The sequence below is a fragment of the Ursus americanus genome, chromosome 4 (assembly GCF_024610735.1).
Source record: "Ursus americanus isolate L20-20 chromosome 4, mUrsAme1.1.p, whole genome shotgun sequence".
NCBI classification, from domain to species: Eukaryota; Metazoa; Chordata; class Mammalia; order Carnivora; family Ursidae; genus Ursus; species Ursus americanus.
The window spans coordinates 84,825,587-84,842,249 of record NC_142130.1 but is presented as its reverse complement, the minus strand read 5'-3'; the positions used below and the strand labels follow the sequence as shown (position 1 = coordinate 84,842,249).

Genomic DNA, 16,663 nt, shown 5'->3' with positions numbered 1-16,663 from the left:
AAAATGTATGTTTACCCGGAAGAGCCCCTTTCCACCTGAGAAATGACCAGTCTTTGAAGTATAATTAAAAGCAAGTACTTTGGGGCGCCTGGGTTCGCTCAGTTGGTTAAGCATCTGCCTTCAGCTCAGGTCATGTCCCAGAGTCCCAGAATCAATCCCCACATTGGGCTCCCTGCTCAGCGGGAGTCTGCTTCTCCCTCTGGACCTCACCCTGCTCTCCTGCTCTCACTCTCTTTCTCTCTCTCAAATAAATAAGTGAAATCTAAAAAAAAAATTTTTTAATAAAAAATAAAAATGAGCACTTTAAAGGACAAAAGTATGCTTTTCAGTGAATCTATTCTTCTCAGTCACACAAGAATATACCTTAGAAAAAAATAATTTTGACTTTAAAAGTAACATAAAACAATGGAAATTGATTCATCTACTGTTAAGTGTAGCTTTATGCTATTTCACTTGATTGTAAAATTCTAAAGTTTTATTAAAGTACGTGTGACAAATGGCATAATATGTTAATCTTTTATAAGTTTCTCACACTCTTTAATCTTAAACAAAAATAAGTTAGTGTTTCCAAGCTTTCATAGTTGTACAAAGACTAATAACATTTTATTTCACACAATAAGATGTGTATCAGACAGTTTAATAGAAGCCCCCTAAGTCTTAGGATTGACTTTTTAAGAAAAACAAGCAAACAAACCAAATCTAAGCAATTAAACTAACTCTATAAATTGTAGACATGTAATAGCTCAGGGCTAAAAACATTTAATACCATCAAATGTTGATAAACTACATTTTAAGCAATAGTTGCAATTAGTGATCAAAGATCATTTAGATTTTGCTCTATTTTCTCAAAAACACTTCTATCTCACCTACACACAAGAGAGTAAGTCCTTAATGACTTTATAATTTTTATGTCATAAAAATGCATTATCTCCCTAGACTAGTGTCAAATCATGAGTCTTCCCTCTTCTCTTAACTCTGTTTAACACTCTTACTCTGGTGATACCATCATAGGATCTGAGCTGATGCCCAAAGCTCTATCGACCAGAATAGTTGGAGGGATATGGTGGTTTTTCACCTTAATCATCATTTCATCCTACACTGCCAATCTGGCCGCCTTCCTGACAGTAGAGAGAATGGAATCCCCCATAGATTCAGCAGATGATCTGGCAAAGCAAACCAAGATAGAATATGGGGCGGTCAGAGATGGATCAACAATGACCTTCTTCAAGGTAAGAAACTGACAACGTATTCTCAAAGGTTATCTCATATTGAGGGGAGGGGGATGTGGAATAAAAAAAGAATAAAAAAGTTTAAAAATTTTCTCAAAAGGAAAAAAAGATGTGGGCAGTTGTTTTCTGTTGTTTTTTTTTTTTTTTAATAAAACTTATAATGACACACTCCCATTACAAGGAATCTATGCGCCCTCAACAGTCAGCATAAAGCAATTTCTCTGCTTTCTTTATCCCCAATTTAGTACACTCAGATCTACAGATCAGTATCTTCTTCCTTTATACTAGGGAAAAAAAGAAAATGCTGTTTTCTGAACGTAGCCCAACCACCCATTAACGAATAACTCATTCATGGAACCCACAAAATGAAGATTCCTTAATCTGAAATTCTGATAATCAGAATACAGAATATTTCATCATTGTTTTGTTCTTTGTGTTCTGTATTTAATGAGATAGAAGCAGATAACAAATAAATGTGTCGATACTGGAATTTATTTGGAGATTTGGAACCAAAAAAATTCCCTGGGGGATGCCAGTCAAATATTGTATGTGCACCAATAAGAACAGTGCCCCCAGGGTGGCCTGAAGCTTTCCAATAGCCAGGACTATTGGAGGAGAATAGAAAGGAAAATTAAGTTAAAGTCAATATAGTTTTATTGTCAAGTGCATTTCTTTGTTCAGGCCTTTTTAATTACTTACTTAGAGTAGTGCAACTGATTTCTGCCTTGCTTATGGAATAAGCCTTAGTACTTTTATTATAAAATCCCAGATACAATAGTTCCGCTGGGGGGGGGGGGTGGGAATGGATTTCAATAGATCCAGGGAGTTGTAGAGACAGCAAAAACACTGCAGAGATTATGAAGGTCAGCCCTTCACTTTACTAATGAAGAAAACAAAACCTTCAGAAACTAAATTATCTTTCAAAGGCGCAAACTTGGTGCTAGACAGGGATGGGTTAGAACCTTCTTTTAACTGTTCATGTGAAGAAAAAAAAAACAGTTGTGCAACCAAAATAAACTCTAGAAAAAGCACTGTATCAAGGTTGCATACCTCGCTTACGAAAGATGCAGTTGTCCCCCCAAGATTGAGTAGACAAAAACTGGTGAAGAATATTAATTTAGAACCAAAAAAACTAAGGGTGGGAAAAAAAGGGAACACTTCTTTGTATACCAGTATAAGTTCACCAAAATAGGTACTACTTACTGCAGTAAATTTTATCAATTAACAATAATGATTAATAAATACAAATTACTCTGTTTTAAGTACTTTGTTTAAATTTACTCTGTTTTAAAAGCCAAAGGGTTATCGAAAACAGAGTCACATGAAAAGTTGGGATTTGCTTTTCCCCTATGTTAGAAAAAAATGATTTTTAAACATTCTTTTCATTTTAAGAAATACATCATTGATTTAGTGAAGGTATAAAGTGTGGCGATTGTTCCCTAGACAAGTGTTGTTTTAAGGACAAATGACATTAAATATATGGCTATCCAAGTTTATGAAAGCCTGGATTTTCGTAAAATCAATAGTGTGAAGAGACAGAAGTTACCTCAAGCTAGTGATTCATCATGATACTTGTCAGAATCCAGAACGGTTACCTGCAAGGCATAGAGGGCCAAGGGACACTGCCAAAGTAGAATTGGGTATGTCTGAAAAAATATCTGAAATGATTTCCCTCTTTTACCAGTATCAAAAAGTTTTAAAGTATCAGGAAATAGGTAAATAGAGGCAGAGAAGAATCTGCTACCTTCTGAATGCATACTACAAATACAGAAGAGGGACAGACTGCCCTTTGCAAAAGCACCGGATCTGACTTCTCTACTGGACAGACAGTCTGTGTATTCTCAAAGCACCCCTTAGCCTCAGCTTGAGCTGTTTCTGCTCACATGCCTCTTGTGTATCAAGGGTACCGGTCCCCATGTTTCCAGCAGGATCCATTGCAGTATGTTGGATAATTCATTTTTCTACAACAGTCGTGTGCTAGTCTCACAAATTCTGCTCGCTGGGGCTTTTCAGAGAGGGCTCCTGCTTGCTCCTCAGCCCTGAAAATGCGGCATGAATTAAAGTGGTCTCTCAGGTCGCCAGGCAAATGATGAGTCAATAAGCATCTCAGGGAGAAAGAACGTGATGATAGTAGCAACAACAGCAAGGAGCATAGCAGCGTGTGCAGGACACTAGCTCGTACCACACGCTCTGTTTGTAAATGCTTTACATGTATTATTTCATTGGATCCTTATAAAGACCAGTTAAGGCAAGTACTAATATTACCCCCTTATATGGAGAAAACGAGGCACAGCTCAGTTAAGTAACTTGCCTCAAATGTACAAAGCTGTCAATAGAAGAGCCAGGGTTCAGCCAAACTTCAGAGCGGGCTACAAAGTTAGCTCCTTGAGGGTAAAGAACTGCTCTGTTCTGTTTGCCATTCAATCCCCAGAACCTAAAACAATTCCTGGCACATAGTAAGCACTCAGAAAACATGTTTTCAAAAGATGAACAAATGCCACGACCATGAAATAGCACAGACCCGGTACCTTATAAAAAACAGAAATGTGTTTCTCACACTTCATGGGGCTGGAAGCCTGCGATCAGAGTGTCAGCATGGTCGAGTGAGGGCCCTATTTCAGGTCACAGACTTTTCGTTATATCCACACATGGCGGAAGGGGGGCAAGGGATCTCTCTGGAGCCTTTTTTATAAGGCACTAATCCCTTTCGTAATGGCTCCATCCTTATCACGTAAACACCTCCCAAAGGCCTCACTTCCTAATATCAGCATCTTTGGGGGTTAAAGATTATCATCTGAATGTGAGGGGGACACATTCAGACCAGAGCAGGAGGAATAATAGAGACGCACACAGGAAGAGACACTGTGGTCATGTTCCCCAATTTACAAGTTAGCTTGCAGCCGGGCAACCCTATTTATCACAAGGGAATTTATTTGCAGAAAGAGAACAAGGACTAAATCTGATTTAGTTGTCCCCTTGAGGGAGGCAGGCTGTCAGAAATCTTCAGAGGAATACACACTCAGGGTTTTTAAGCTGGATTATTCCACAAGGGAAAGAAACATTCCAGGCTTTCAACTCTCAGAGTAGTTCCACCTTGAGTCACTGAGCGACTGTCATTAATGGTCAAAAAACTCAGTACTGGGGGGGCGCCTGGGTGGCACAGCGGTTAAGCGTCTGCCTTCGGCTCAGGGCGTGATCCCGGCGTTATGGGATCGAGCCCCACATCAGGCTCCTCCGCTGTGAGCTTGCTTCTTCCTCTCCCACTCCCCCTGCTTGTGTTCCCTCTCTCGCTGGCTGTCTCCATCTCTATCAAATAAATAAATAAAATCTTAAAAAAAAAAAAAACAACTCAGTACTGAGCCAGGTCTTCATTAACATATCACCTCTTCTGCGCCATCAGACCTCCCTCCCTTTCTCTCTTAATTAAAGACAATATCCTCTCTTGGGCTATTGAATGAATAAGGAAAACCACCTTTGCCCAGTCTAACCTAGCACGTTCTGATCCATTGTTGGATCATCAGCCATTTGCTCAGATGGGTCTCATCTCCACTCAATCACAAGGAAACTTCTAATAAGAAGCATCTCCTTATCACACACAGTGTAACTTAAAGTGCTTTTGTTCCCAGGGGGGAGGAAAAAAATATATATATATATACATATATATATGTATATGCATATGTGTGTGTATGTGTGTGTATATATATATATATATATCCCTTTGGCAGCATCCAAATGGAAGAAATCTGTCTCTTTGCTTTCAAGTTGATCCTAAATTGTTTTTAAAGCTATGGAATAGGAAGTAGCAAGAAGGAAAGAACTATAGAAATTACCAAAATCTGTGAAGACACAAAATACACTAATGCCTCATATGTGGTCTCTGTGCCACAGAATTTAGAGAAGTTTCTCCTTGAAAAGTGTGGCCAGAAGTTGCTCACTAAAATTTTAATCACAATCCATTGGCTTTTTTCCTTAGATTTTTCTATCTTTGCAGACAGCACAACTTCAGATATCAGATTTGGTTTATTTTATTTTCAACATAAAAAAAACAACAACAAAATTTAATTGTTTAAAGTAGCTCAGGTGAAATTGCACTATCTACCATGTGAATTCAGGTAAGGTTGAGGGAATAAACTGACATGTATTCAGCAAGTGCTGTTCTAGGTACTCTGTTCTGAGACAGGAGAGGCTGAAGCAGTTTTCCTTCACTGAGTCATTTGTACATAGAACAGCTACCTTGGTCATCAGGGGCTGTATTTACACAAAAGAACGAGGATTAAGTCATAAATTCAATTCCACGTGCATTCACGAGGCTTTAGATGGACAGCTAGAATTTGATATTGTCCATAAAGAAAGGAACAACTCTAAGTTTTGTGGCCAAGGTCACTCAGTTAATGATGCTTTTTAAACATCCAATTTTCTCAAGGTCATCAGCACTTTGAGTCTTAAAGTCTTAAGCACTGTGGATGATATATACCCATTTGGTCAAAGGGTGTCAGTTACCACTAGGCCAATTGCCAAGACAAGGTTAAGGAGAGGCAGAGTATTTTATCAACCATCCAGGGACTGTTGAAGATGTTTGAGGAAATTCTCCAAATGTTAGGGGATCTTTTATTTCTCCTTGTCAGGCTGTCAATTAATAAATGGACTTTTTTTTTATAAGTCAGTGTTTTAATATTTCAGAATTTCAAGAGACTTCACTTAAGAGAATTTTTCAAAAAACTCCCTTTTATTTTCCACTAGGGATAATACTAGTTAATAATATGATATTAACTATATTGGTTTCTCAGCTCTCTGCTGCAGAATTGCTTGGTTCTTTCTACTGTTTCAAAAGCCTGAATGGTATAAAGGTTTTCCCTGCCCTTCCAAACCCCTGAGACCACCACCAGCATCTTAGGAAGTACAAAGATCAGTCAGCTCACGGCCAAGCTGTGGACACAACTTGGGTGTAGCTTCCCCAAGGTCGACATGACCCATTTCCTCTTTTATACTCAAGTAATTTGACAGCAAGGGCATCCAGCTACAGCTTCCCCTTTCATAATGGAGCACTAAGACACTAGTTTTCTCCATCTCTCATAGAACGTAAGGAAAGTGTGAAAATTCTCTTTTTTTCTCCTTGATGTAATTCTATTAATTACCTTTCAGAATAAACAGAATAGTCTAAACTCTGGTCTCATGATGACAATTCAGCAAGTCACAATTTTTTTTCCAATTGAAGAAAACATTGTCATAAAAAGTCTAAGAACATTTTGAGCCCTGAAAAGGAGGATTTCCCAGTGGCCCTTGCAAACCAACATCCAAATGGGATAATGGTGCTAGTCCATTGTTCAGAGATTGAGGATACCAGCCAGTCTTCTCAGGAGATATACCTAACACCAATTGCTGGGATACAATTTAAAACTTATGGTGAAGTGTTTCAGATTACACGCTCTGGAGCCCGACAGCATAGCTTCAAATTCGGACTTTGCTGCTTTTTAGCTACCTAGACCTTGGCAAGTTCTTTAAGCTCCACACCTTGATTTCCTTTTCTGTTTATTGAGGATAATAGCTAGCTCATAAGATTATTTTAAAGAATAAAGGACTAAACAGGTCATGTGTTTACAGTACTACTCGGCAAATTGTGAACAATCAGGAAGTTAGATATTATTATAATTTTCACCACCAATGTCATCACCATTAGCATCCAACACTTACCCCTAGCTATCAGTCCTACTTTTTCAGTCTCTGTGAATTTAAAAAAAACAAAAACAAAAACTCTATGTTGGTCTTTGCTCCACTTTCTTACTGTCAGTGATCTCTGGAAGGTGTGCCTTCTGCTAATGGACAGAGAAGTCTAGAGGGAGTGCCAGTGCCCAAGATCTCAAAGACCTTCAGAGGCTAGGCCAGACAAAAACCTTAGTTTTTGGAAGCTTTTCTAGGTACATACATGGTGTTTGTGGAGGAACCATTTCCAGATGGGAGATAGCCAACAGATGGTAAGGCTGTCCTTAGAATTCAGCTGAGAAGCAGAGCAAGGTAGTTCAGAAGGATTCATTCCAGCTTACATGTTTTCCAGGATCTCCAGTCATAGCTCTTGTCATAGCACTTGAGGGTGACACTGTAAGACATTGGAGGGGGGAAGGTATAAGATTGTATGCAAAGCTTGAAGACCCGAAGAGCAATAAAGAGACGAGACGCACACAGACCTGTTAAACACACGCAACGTGTGATTCAAGAGCATGTCTTGTGCAGACAGGAAGTAGTGTGAACACCAGAAGTCCTCGTGAGCCAGAGGGGTAGAAAATACTCATGTAAGAAATGTTTCTCAGTACAAGCTTGCCTTGTAATAAGTCACTATCCTCTCAGACCCAAGCCAGAGGATTACACAGATTAGATCATGATTCAGTCTCAAATGACTTGGATAAAATAGGTTTAAAAAAAATCATAACAGACTTGTCATTTCTGGCTTTCATGGTCTAGGGACTTTGGACTGGCTATGGGAATACGGGACTCTCTAACGTTCATAATCTCCTTCCAGGGAATGGTTAGGAGCTGTCATCAACCCCAAAGACATTTCAAGGAAGTTACTGAGCACCACACCAGTGGAAGTGAAGCAATGAGCCATTATGGGGAGACAAGTTGCAGACAGAAATAGTCATATAAAGAAGCATAAATGAAAGACATTTCTCAAACTTCTCCGCATAAGAAGATATTAGCTTGTGTTGGAAAGATTCAGCTAATTTTACCATCAGTACCCAAAATATTGAGTCCCCGTACATTAAAAATGTATTTGGGAAGAAATCCATGAGGTCAATTAAAGTTAACCTTTTTCAAATCCTGGTATATTGCCTGTAATGGACCAATCTTTAACTCTAGACAGGAGTTTTAACTCTAGACAGGTGTTTAAATCCCACTGAGGGAATTTTTTAAAGGGAGCACATGAATTTTTAAAACCTTGGAGAGTCTGCAAATGTCATAACTTTCTATCAATTCAAGATAGGAGCGTGATCAACCGTAATAATCATACTACATACATTTGAAAGACAGAGGCCCTCACTATAAGTAGAGATGCTTTCTTTTGAGATCTTCTTTCAAAGGGATTTTTGTAAATTAAATCATATTTTTAAAATTCCATGAGAATAGATTATTTAATGAAATAATATATTTAATTGTCAGTTAAAGAAAATGGTTATTTTAAAGACAAACTATTTATTCTGATGCCTCTGCTTCAAAAGCTTGGATTTCTACATAGTTGATTTCCAGGTCTTTGACTGAGTTTCAAGATTTATCTTAAATCAGGGTTTATCTAAAGAAAAAATAAGTTGAAGATTTTAAAATGTAACTGTTTTTGGCATTTTATTTGCTCAATATGCACATATTCACCATGTTTATAATAGCATTTTTGATAAGCTAACAAAGATCAAATATGAATAATTTATCCCCAGTGTGTATGTATGCATGGGGAGTTATGGATATATATATAAATAATCGTATCTAATTTTTTGTCTATACAAATGTAAGCTGCCTGACTTTATGTATATAGTTCCATACATCAGACACCAACTACGAGAGGTGCAACAGTTTGATTATCATAGGAAAATAGCACCACTACTCACTACAATTGTTTCTTTAGAAAATTTAGCTGTTAAAACATTAGCCAAACCGTGAGTTTGTTGTTCGGTATATGAAAACAAATAGCCGATTCCCCGCTGGTTAGGAACACAGAACCTGGAGCCAGATTGCTGGAATCAAATCATAGTTTCATCAGTTCCTCAGGTGGCGTTCTGATTCCTCACATATAAAAGAGGCATAATAATAGCATCTTTCTCATATGATCACTGTGAAGATTAAATGAATTAATATACACAAAGCGCTTAAACAGTGCTTGGCAAACAGTAAACACTGCATGTTCTGGTGATTATTACTATTTTCAATAAGTACTTTTTAACTGAACACAGACACATTGTAAATCATTTCCCAGTGAGTATTTAACTTGCATGCACTATAGGGGGAAAAAGAGATCTAAATGACGGTCATCAAATGGAGATCCAGTAATGTTCCCTTATAACAGATTTTAGATGAAAATATGCTTAATCTTTGCCAACAACGTTTCATCAGCAACAGAATAGCCACATAATCAGGTTTAACCAGGCAAAATGAAATTATCTAAATCTGATGCTCCTGCAGTATTTGGGGGGAAAAAAAAGACAGATGATTTCAGATTTAATAAATGAAGGCTTTTCAGTTTGGTGACTTTTGCTAAGAAGCTCAGAGTACTTTACAAATATTCTAATTAACCTTTAACATATTCATTGAAATAAGAGGTATTCACTGTTTCTATTTTTTAAATATATATTATTTAAAACGATTTAACAGGCTGAGACTACAGAAGATTTAGAAGCATAAAAATATCTGACTGTCATTCAAACAGTTCCATTTAAGAATTATTAAGATTTGTGTCTTAAAAATGGAAAATCTGTTAAAAAGAAATAAATCTAAGTACTACCAAAATAGTACTTTTTGACCTAACAAAAAATAAACATTACAGAAGAGGGCATGACAATGGACAGAACTCAGAAGTGAAGAGGAAAGAGACCCTAATTCTGTGCTCTTTCACTAACTAAAGGTGACCTTCTGTGGGTCTCCAAAGTCAGGCCCTGCATAAGTAATATGAAGGAGTTGGTCCAGAGAGTAGAACGTAGGGGTTGAAGAATCCTTAAGGGAAACTCTTCCAACCATGAAGTTCTTCCTGTAGGTTTCAAAGGTGGAAAACTGTGTCTTAAGCTACTAGAGCCACATACAGGTATTTCTAACAGTTAAAAATGTTATTCTGTAGCCATATTTTAGGAGTCTTTCTGTTTCTCTATGCTCCCCAGCTTCTCAAATAGTCCATAATTCCAAATGTGGAATACAGTGGAGCCCCACAAGAGCAAAACTTCTAAATGATGAAAAAGAACTTTAACTGGAAGCAAAAGGGTGCTATTTTGTTTACCATCATTAAGCCCCATCAAGAATAGCAGGAGGGGTCAAAGGAATTTAGAACGTTTCCTGTACCTTCAACTTGAACAAGTCCTCTACCAAGTGGTAGTTTTCTTACTGGGAAACAGTTCTGCCCTCAATGCTTCAAAGGAGTCCATGCCAGCTAGACTTCCCCTCCCACACCACAGGGAGTTCGGGTCAAGAATAATCTTCTACTCTGAGAAGAAAGAAGTAGATATGGTTAAATTAAATCCATGACCTCCAGCTCCACAGAGCAGCCCTACTCAGATTGCGGTGTGAAGAACATGCTAACTCAGGGAACATTGTGTCACCAAGCGGTGAGGAGACAAGAAAAGAAATTGAGAGTAGGAGTTGAGAATTTTTGTAGTTCATGGATGTTGTGGTAGCATCAAGTACATGATCAGTGGATACTTCTCCTTGAATATAGATGACTTTGAGGGCTGTCGAGTGCTCTTGGTGAGCCACACGCTATACAAGCTGTATGTTAGTTGCATGTAGTAAGACCACAGATAGGTCTGCCATGTATTGAGAAATTAGACAACCCCCCACAGCAGATGATTTGAGAACATACCTGATGGGGCTCCATGACAGGCTTGTAGGTTTTGAGTTGAATCTTTTCATCTCCCTCCATGTCCTTGAAGTCCTGGACTTCCCACACTTGTCTATTTACCATGAATGAACTCATCATTTACTTTGTTTTGTCCTCAACTTCCCTAAACTAAAAATCTAGTTTTCTAACTATTTACAACATTCATTTTTAATAAAAGTTAAATATGATTAAAAAATGGATGTTTCATGGGATTTTTTTTTTAATGTGGAGGCTGACTCTAAGTTTGTGTTAACACGATATAAAATAGCAAACTGCGTCAGGGAATAATCTGAGTCCATGAACTTAAGCTATATTGTCGTAGGTAGAGCAAATACGATTAAAATCATTCTCAGAGGAAATTTGGCAATAAGGACATCCGCTTCCCCAAGACCATCATGGTCCAGTGGAAAGAGCATTGAGTTAGATGTTGGGAGTCCTGGCGTCCAGTATTAGCTCTGATACTGACTAGTTCTGTGACTTTCATGAAGTCTCCAAAGCTTCTATACCAAAGTTTCCTCCTCTGTGAAAATGGCAGTTTGAATGAGTCAGTTTCTAAAGTCTCTGACAACTTTAAAATTTCATACTTCTAAGAAAATTATTTTCCCTTAGTGTAGTTTCCTGAAAGAGGAAAAATTTTCTTAGCTGTGTATTTACTACCAAAAGACAGACTGACCTCCCTGTCCTCCTTAGAGTAGCTCTTTATTACAAATTTAGTATTATCCATCACTTAGAGGTTGAAATCACACAACAAATGAAGTATTGACCTTGATCCCAAAAAACATGCCTTTGTCATGGAGACATGAGCTCCAATTTGCAGATATCTCTGGGGTTGAGGAGTAATTCACAGGGGCCTAATCATGATAGAATGGCTTCCACAAAATACCAGTATCTACAAGGTACTGTTTATTGAATTGTTGTTTGTCTCACAAGACCTTTCTCAGGGGGATCTTCAAATGCCTAACAATCCAAAATAAAGCCATCTGTCCTCCCTTAACTCATAAAGCCCATGGCATTAATTAACCCAGGTCCTAAATAGAGTTAGGAATTAACTGAGCCCCCAGGAACACTTGAGCATGAATAACCACGCTGGAGTTGATGCCACAGGTATTCCATTTATTGCTTATGGCCCCAAATCATGTTTTAAGCTTCTCTGCACTCCTAAGATGATATACCCTATGCCTGCCAAAGAAGCGGTCTCATGTGTGGGGGCTGGAATTAGCTCAGAATTATCAGTAATTCCCATAATGTCTTTCATTTTCAAAATAAATGGAGGGGAGTGTTGATGCAAAGGAAGACAAATTCAGAAAAAAATTGGAAAAATATGGAAATTACAGAGTAAAATGTAAAATGTCTAATCATAGATCATTATTCAAAAGAATAGAAAATCCATATCCAAGCAATATGAAAACTAAGGCAGTATATTTTAACAAAGAAAGTAAGATAATGAGATAATGAAATGTATAGATGCATCTATCATATGCATCATATTTATGGTTTATTATTGATTCTATCAAAAAGCTGAAGAATAAGGGGAAAGACAACATCATAGAACACTTTGTAATGAAATATTCCGTCCTCATTTTCTAAAATATAGTTGAAATTAAAATGGAATATGTACATAAAAAAATATAAATACAGTACAAAGAATTTTCTGATCTGAATTTTAACTTGACAAGAACTTTTATATTCTAAGTTTTCCAGAAAAGATAAGAGTGAATTGCAGTTCTTTCATAAACAAAGCAGCAATAGCACGTGATTTATCTCAGGGCTGTCCCCAGCAAAGGCATGCTGTATCGGGTATAGAGACGTACGTACCAGAAAATAGTAAAACAATGCTTGCTGAAGTTAAGGGACTGAAGAGGAATGGAGTTAGTGAGTAGAGTCCTGGAGTAAGCTAGCCACTCCTTGGCCCAGTATGCCTTGAGGACTTGTTCTTGATGGCCACAGTTCATTAGGCAAATGCTGCCATTGATATCAGTGTTCTTTCTTCCCTAACTGAAAGCAACAAAAGGACTTTGAGCCAATGCCTTACATTATTAATGGGCAAGATCTCCTCCTTTTCCTCCATAGCTGCCTCAGGGCTTCCAGTGTTTTCCTGTAGTAAATGGGGCTCTTCTCAACTACCAAACTGAAGTCAAGAATCAACCATACTGGTTTCCTCCCTCAAAAGAACCTCTATACTATTTGGACCACTGGGATTTTGAATAGCTTTAGGGCGCATTTTCTCAGCACTCTTCTGCTGGCGGGTGTTCTTTCTTTCCCTGCAGAAATCAAAGATATCCACCTATGAGAAGATGTGGGCTTTTATGAGCAGCAGGCAGCAGACTGCCCTGGTTAAGAACAGTGATGAAGGGATCCAACGAGTACTCACCACCGACTACGCCCTGCTGATGGAGTCCACCAGCATTGAGTATGTGACGCAGAGAAACTGCAACCTCACTCAGATTGGGGGCCTCATTGACTCCAAAGGTTATGGAGTGGGAACACCTATCGGTAAGCGAGGCAAGGCATGAGCCAAGACTGAGATGGGCAATGTCAATTCTGAATAATAGAAGGGAGTGAACTCAGAGATATCTACTCCACACTCTGAGAAGTTTTGCAATACCTTTAGTGGACTAATCAATAGGGAAATGCCCATGTAGGTCAGAGACATGTTTTGAATTGACAATTCCCAGATATTTAACTTAGTGAACTTTCAAGTCGCTCTTTCTTTCAAGCTCTACCATTAGATATCTGGTTGAGTCTATCTATCTTATTATTTTACTCTCAAAAAATATCTTTAAAGGATATCTTCCTGATTAATCCTCTTGACATTATTGTCTTCAAGACCTATACATGCCTATCTAGTTTTGCTATCTTAAATTATAGTGGAATATAACAAAACTAATTAAGCATATAGATGCTAAAACTGAAAAGCTTAAAATTCTATGTCAAAAGAGGTAAAACCAAAGCTATATCCATAAAAAAAGAAAGATAAAGATTAAATTATAATTATTTGGCAATATGCTAGATACAATCAAGGATAACTATCTAAAACCTCCAAATATTCCTATTTCTGTATTTTGTGCTACTCTTTTCCCTAGTGATATTACTGCCTTGTAGGCATACAGACCCATATAGCAAGGTTTTCTTGCATGTCTAACATATAGAACTATATCGTATATTTAAGAGACAATTATGGATTCTCTCTCTATAGAAAACTGTACCATATAAGGTTTGGGTGAGTAGAGTCACCGGTGGTAATTTGCTTTTTTCAAGTGAATCATTGGCAATTTTGTGATGAGCGTTCCAAAGGAGAGGAATCAGGGGCCACCATAGAGCAGTGTAGTCTAGTAAGCAGAAATCTCGGTTACGGTCAAGTCATATTATTAAGGATCCAAGGTAGATTAGTTTTGCTCATTTACATTATTATTTTTGTTGTTTGAAAGGAATTGCCCAGTCCAACCCTCAACATTACACAAAGATCACAAACTCAAATGCTTATAGAGGTTAAGCAGAGATCATAATTGAATAAATTTGTTTGCTTGAGGAAGCAATAAGGAATGGTAGCAACTATGGAAACTTAGAGACCACAGGGTCATCCGAAGCAGCAGCTGTCTTTCAGGCTAGTCAATTGCATACGTGGGAATTTGAACACAAGTTTGTTAGATGTTCCATTTTTAATTTAAAAATATCAGATTTTACGTAGACTATCCTAAATGTTAGGACATTTAACCACAAATTCATTTTAAAAAAAAAAGACTATGTATCCCATATTCAATTTTTGATCAATATTAATTTAATTAACCAGATAAAGATCAACTTTCTTTACCTTTCGCTGTGAATACGCAACCAATTTGACTCCCTGCTGTCTAGCTGGTGTTAGAAATATATGGTATGGAGAAATTAACTTATTATTATTATTAATATTATCATTATCATCAAGAATGTATTCTAAATAAATCTGAAGAATGATCGATCTAGGGAAATTATAACTACTTTATTGTCCCTTTATTTTCAATAACTTTCCCTGATGAAAATACCAATAATGCTAATAAAGTGTATATATTTTTTCCCAAGTGGTAGACTTTCCTATGATTAAGTGAACATGTTCTGCCGGAGGCTCAGTGGGATTGTTAGACACTAATTAAAAGAATGCTATGACTCCTTTTGTAAAACAATCTACTATCACCCTAACCAAGCTTTGTCACCTCATTTTCCATAATAGGGATGGGGAGAGTTAGACAGATGCTATTTTTTTTATATCCCACAACTGCTGATTTTAATTAAATGGGCCATAAGTCAAACAAAAATACCGGGAGTGGCTGCCTTTACCTGAATCTTTTCAAAATCAAGACCTTAAGATTGATTCTGTTATATTCTGCACCTTCTCAGAGGAGCAACTGTGGTTTCTGAATAGAACTATGTTTAGATTAAATTACAGAGTTGAAAATGGCACTTTCCTCATTTTATCTTTCACCCCATAAGCCCACTTTGACCACCTTCAACACTCCTCTTTGCTCACCAAATTTCCTATCTTTAATACTGACAGAAAATAACTGTGTATCATTCCTTCTGAGAATATCTGTACTTTACTATGAGACTTTCAATGGACGTTTCTTCTAATGAGTGAATGTAACGCTAAAGTTAAAGTTTGGGAGTAGGGAGAATGGAAAGGAAGCAAGGTTTTTGCAACACTCCTGAATGAATGCAGCAATTTGAAAATGACTTTGCTCGCATGTGCTTGGGGCTCAATGAGTATCACTGCATTGTCTATTAAATGATGCAGAGACTTGAGTGTTCAAATGCAGTCTACTTTTTCCAGCTTCATCCATACTCTGACACACAAGTTCCAAAGTCGAAGAGCTCTTTCCCCTCCCTAGATAAAAAGAAATATACTCCAGGAATTTTTCATACTGGTTATAAACCTGTCAGGCTTTTAAACCAAAAACAACGAAGGAATAATTGGAACAGATGGCAGACCTCAGAGAGAATACATCCATTGGGAATACAGCTGTTGGATAAATTTGTGAGATGTTTCTTCTATGATGAATTGACTCTTTACAAAAGCTCAGTGGCTATTCAGGAAGGTCTGTGTGTATACATATATATTTTTTCAAGTGACTTGTAATAAATCACTTCTGATGTCACTCAGTCCACTTAAACAACAACAACAAGACTGAAGCTAAAATACATTTCTGTTTTTGCCCTCACTGACCCCCGGAAGGCTCTAAACTCTCCCATGGTCGAAGATTGTCAACGTCAGGTCAGTCACAACACAAAATTGAAGACTTTGCTTCTTTGAGACTCTCAGGACAGAGGCTCTGGAAATATGCTTCCTGAGGGATTTAAAATAAAACTTCGAGAGAATGAAAGCAGTTACAGCTTAAACAGGTTACCAGGAGGCTGGAAATTACCTTCCTTAGAGAACAACTTTAAATGGAGATCCGATCCTCCTCTGTCTGAAATGTTCTAGGTACCATGCAGCCTGAAGGCAGGAGGAGAGCGTCAGTCAACATTTATTGAGTGCCCACTGTGTATACTGCTACGATTACAGCAGCAAACGCTCCCGTAAGAATGATTCTTACACTCTTCAAAACATTTTCTTGTACATTAAAGCGAAGCTCTCCTGGTTCACTTAATTGCTCACATGCTATGGGTATGTGAATGGTGCTAATTTTGACACTAACCGTTATTCTGGGGGTGTTTAAGCAAGCAGCCAGTATCTTTTAATTTGGCTTACAAGAGCCATTTTCTCACCAAAAATCCATTCTTCTAATTGACAAGCTACAATCTAACTCCAAAACATTTTACTCTTCTTTTAAACTTGATTTTGAGTCCTGACAAGGAAGTTTTGGGAGGAAAGAAAGAAAAATGACAAATGCCACAA

General features: G+C 37.7%; 1 protein-coding gene across 9 annotated transcripts in view; it reads left to right on the top strand.

Annotated features, from left to right (window-relative positions):
• GRIK1 (glutamate ionotropic receptor kainate type subunit 1) overlaps positions 1-16,663 on the top strand; it is a 364,961-nt gene that overhangs the window by 329,571 nt on the left and 18,727 nt on the right. For all 9 annotated transcript variants that reach the window (XM_045785684.2, XM_045785683.2, XM_045785681.2 and 6 more), the window contains 2 exons: positions 1,012-1,229; positions 13,062-13,287. In XM_045785684.2, coding sequence (XP_045641640.2) covers positions 1,012-1,229; positions 13,062-13,287 — 444 coding nt within the window. The remainder of the gene's footprint in view (positions 1-1,011; positions 1,230-13,061; positions 13,288-16,663) is intronic.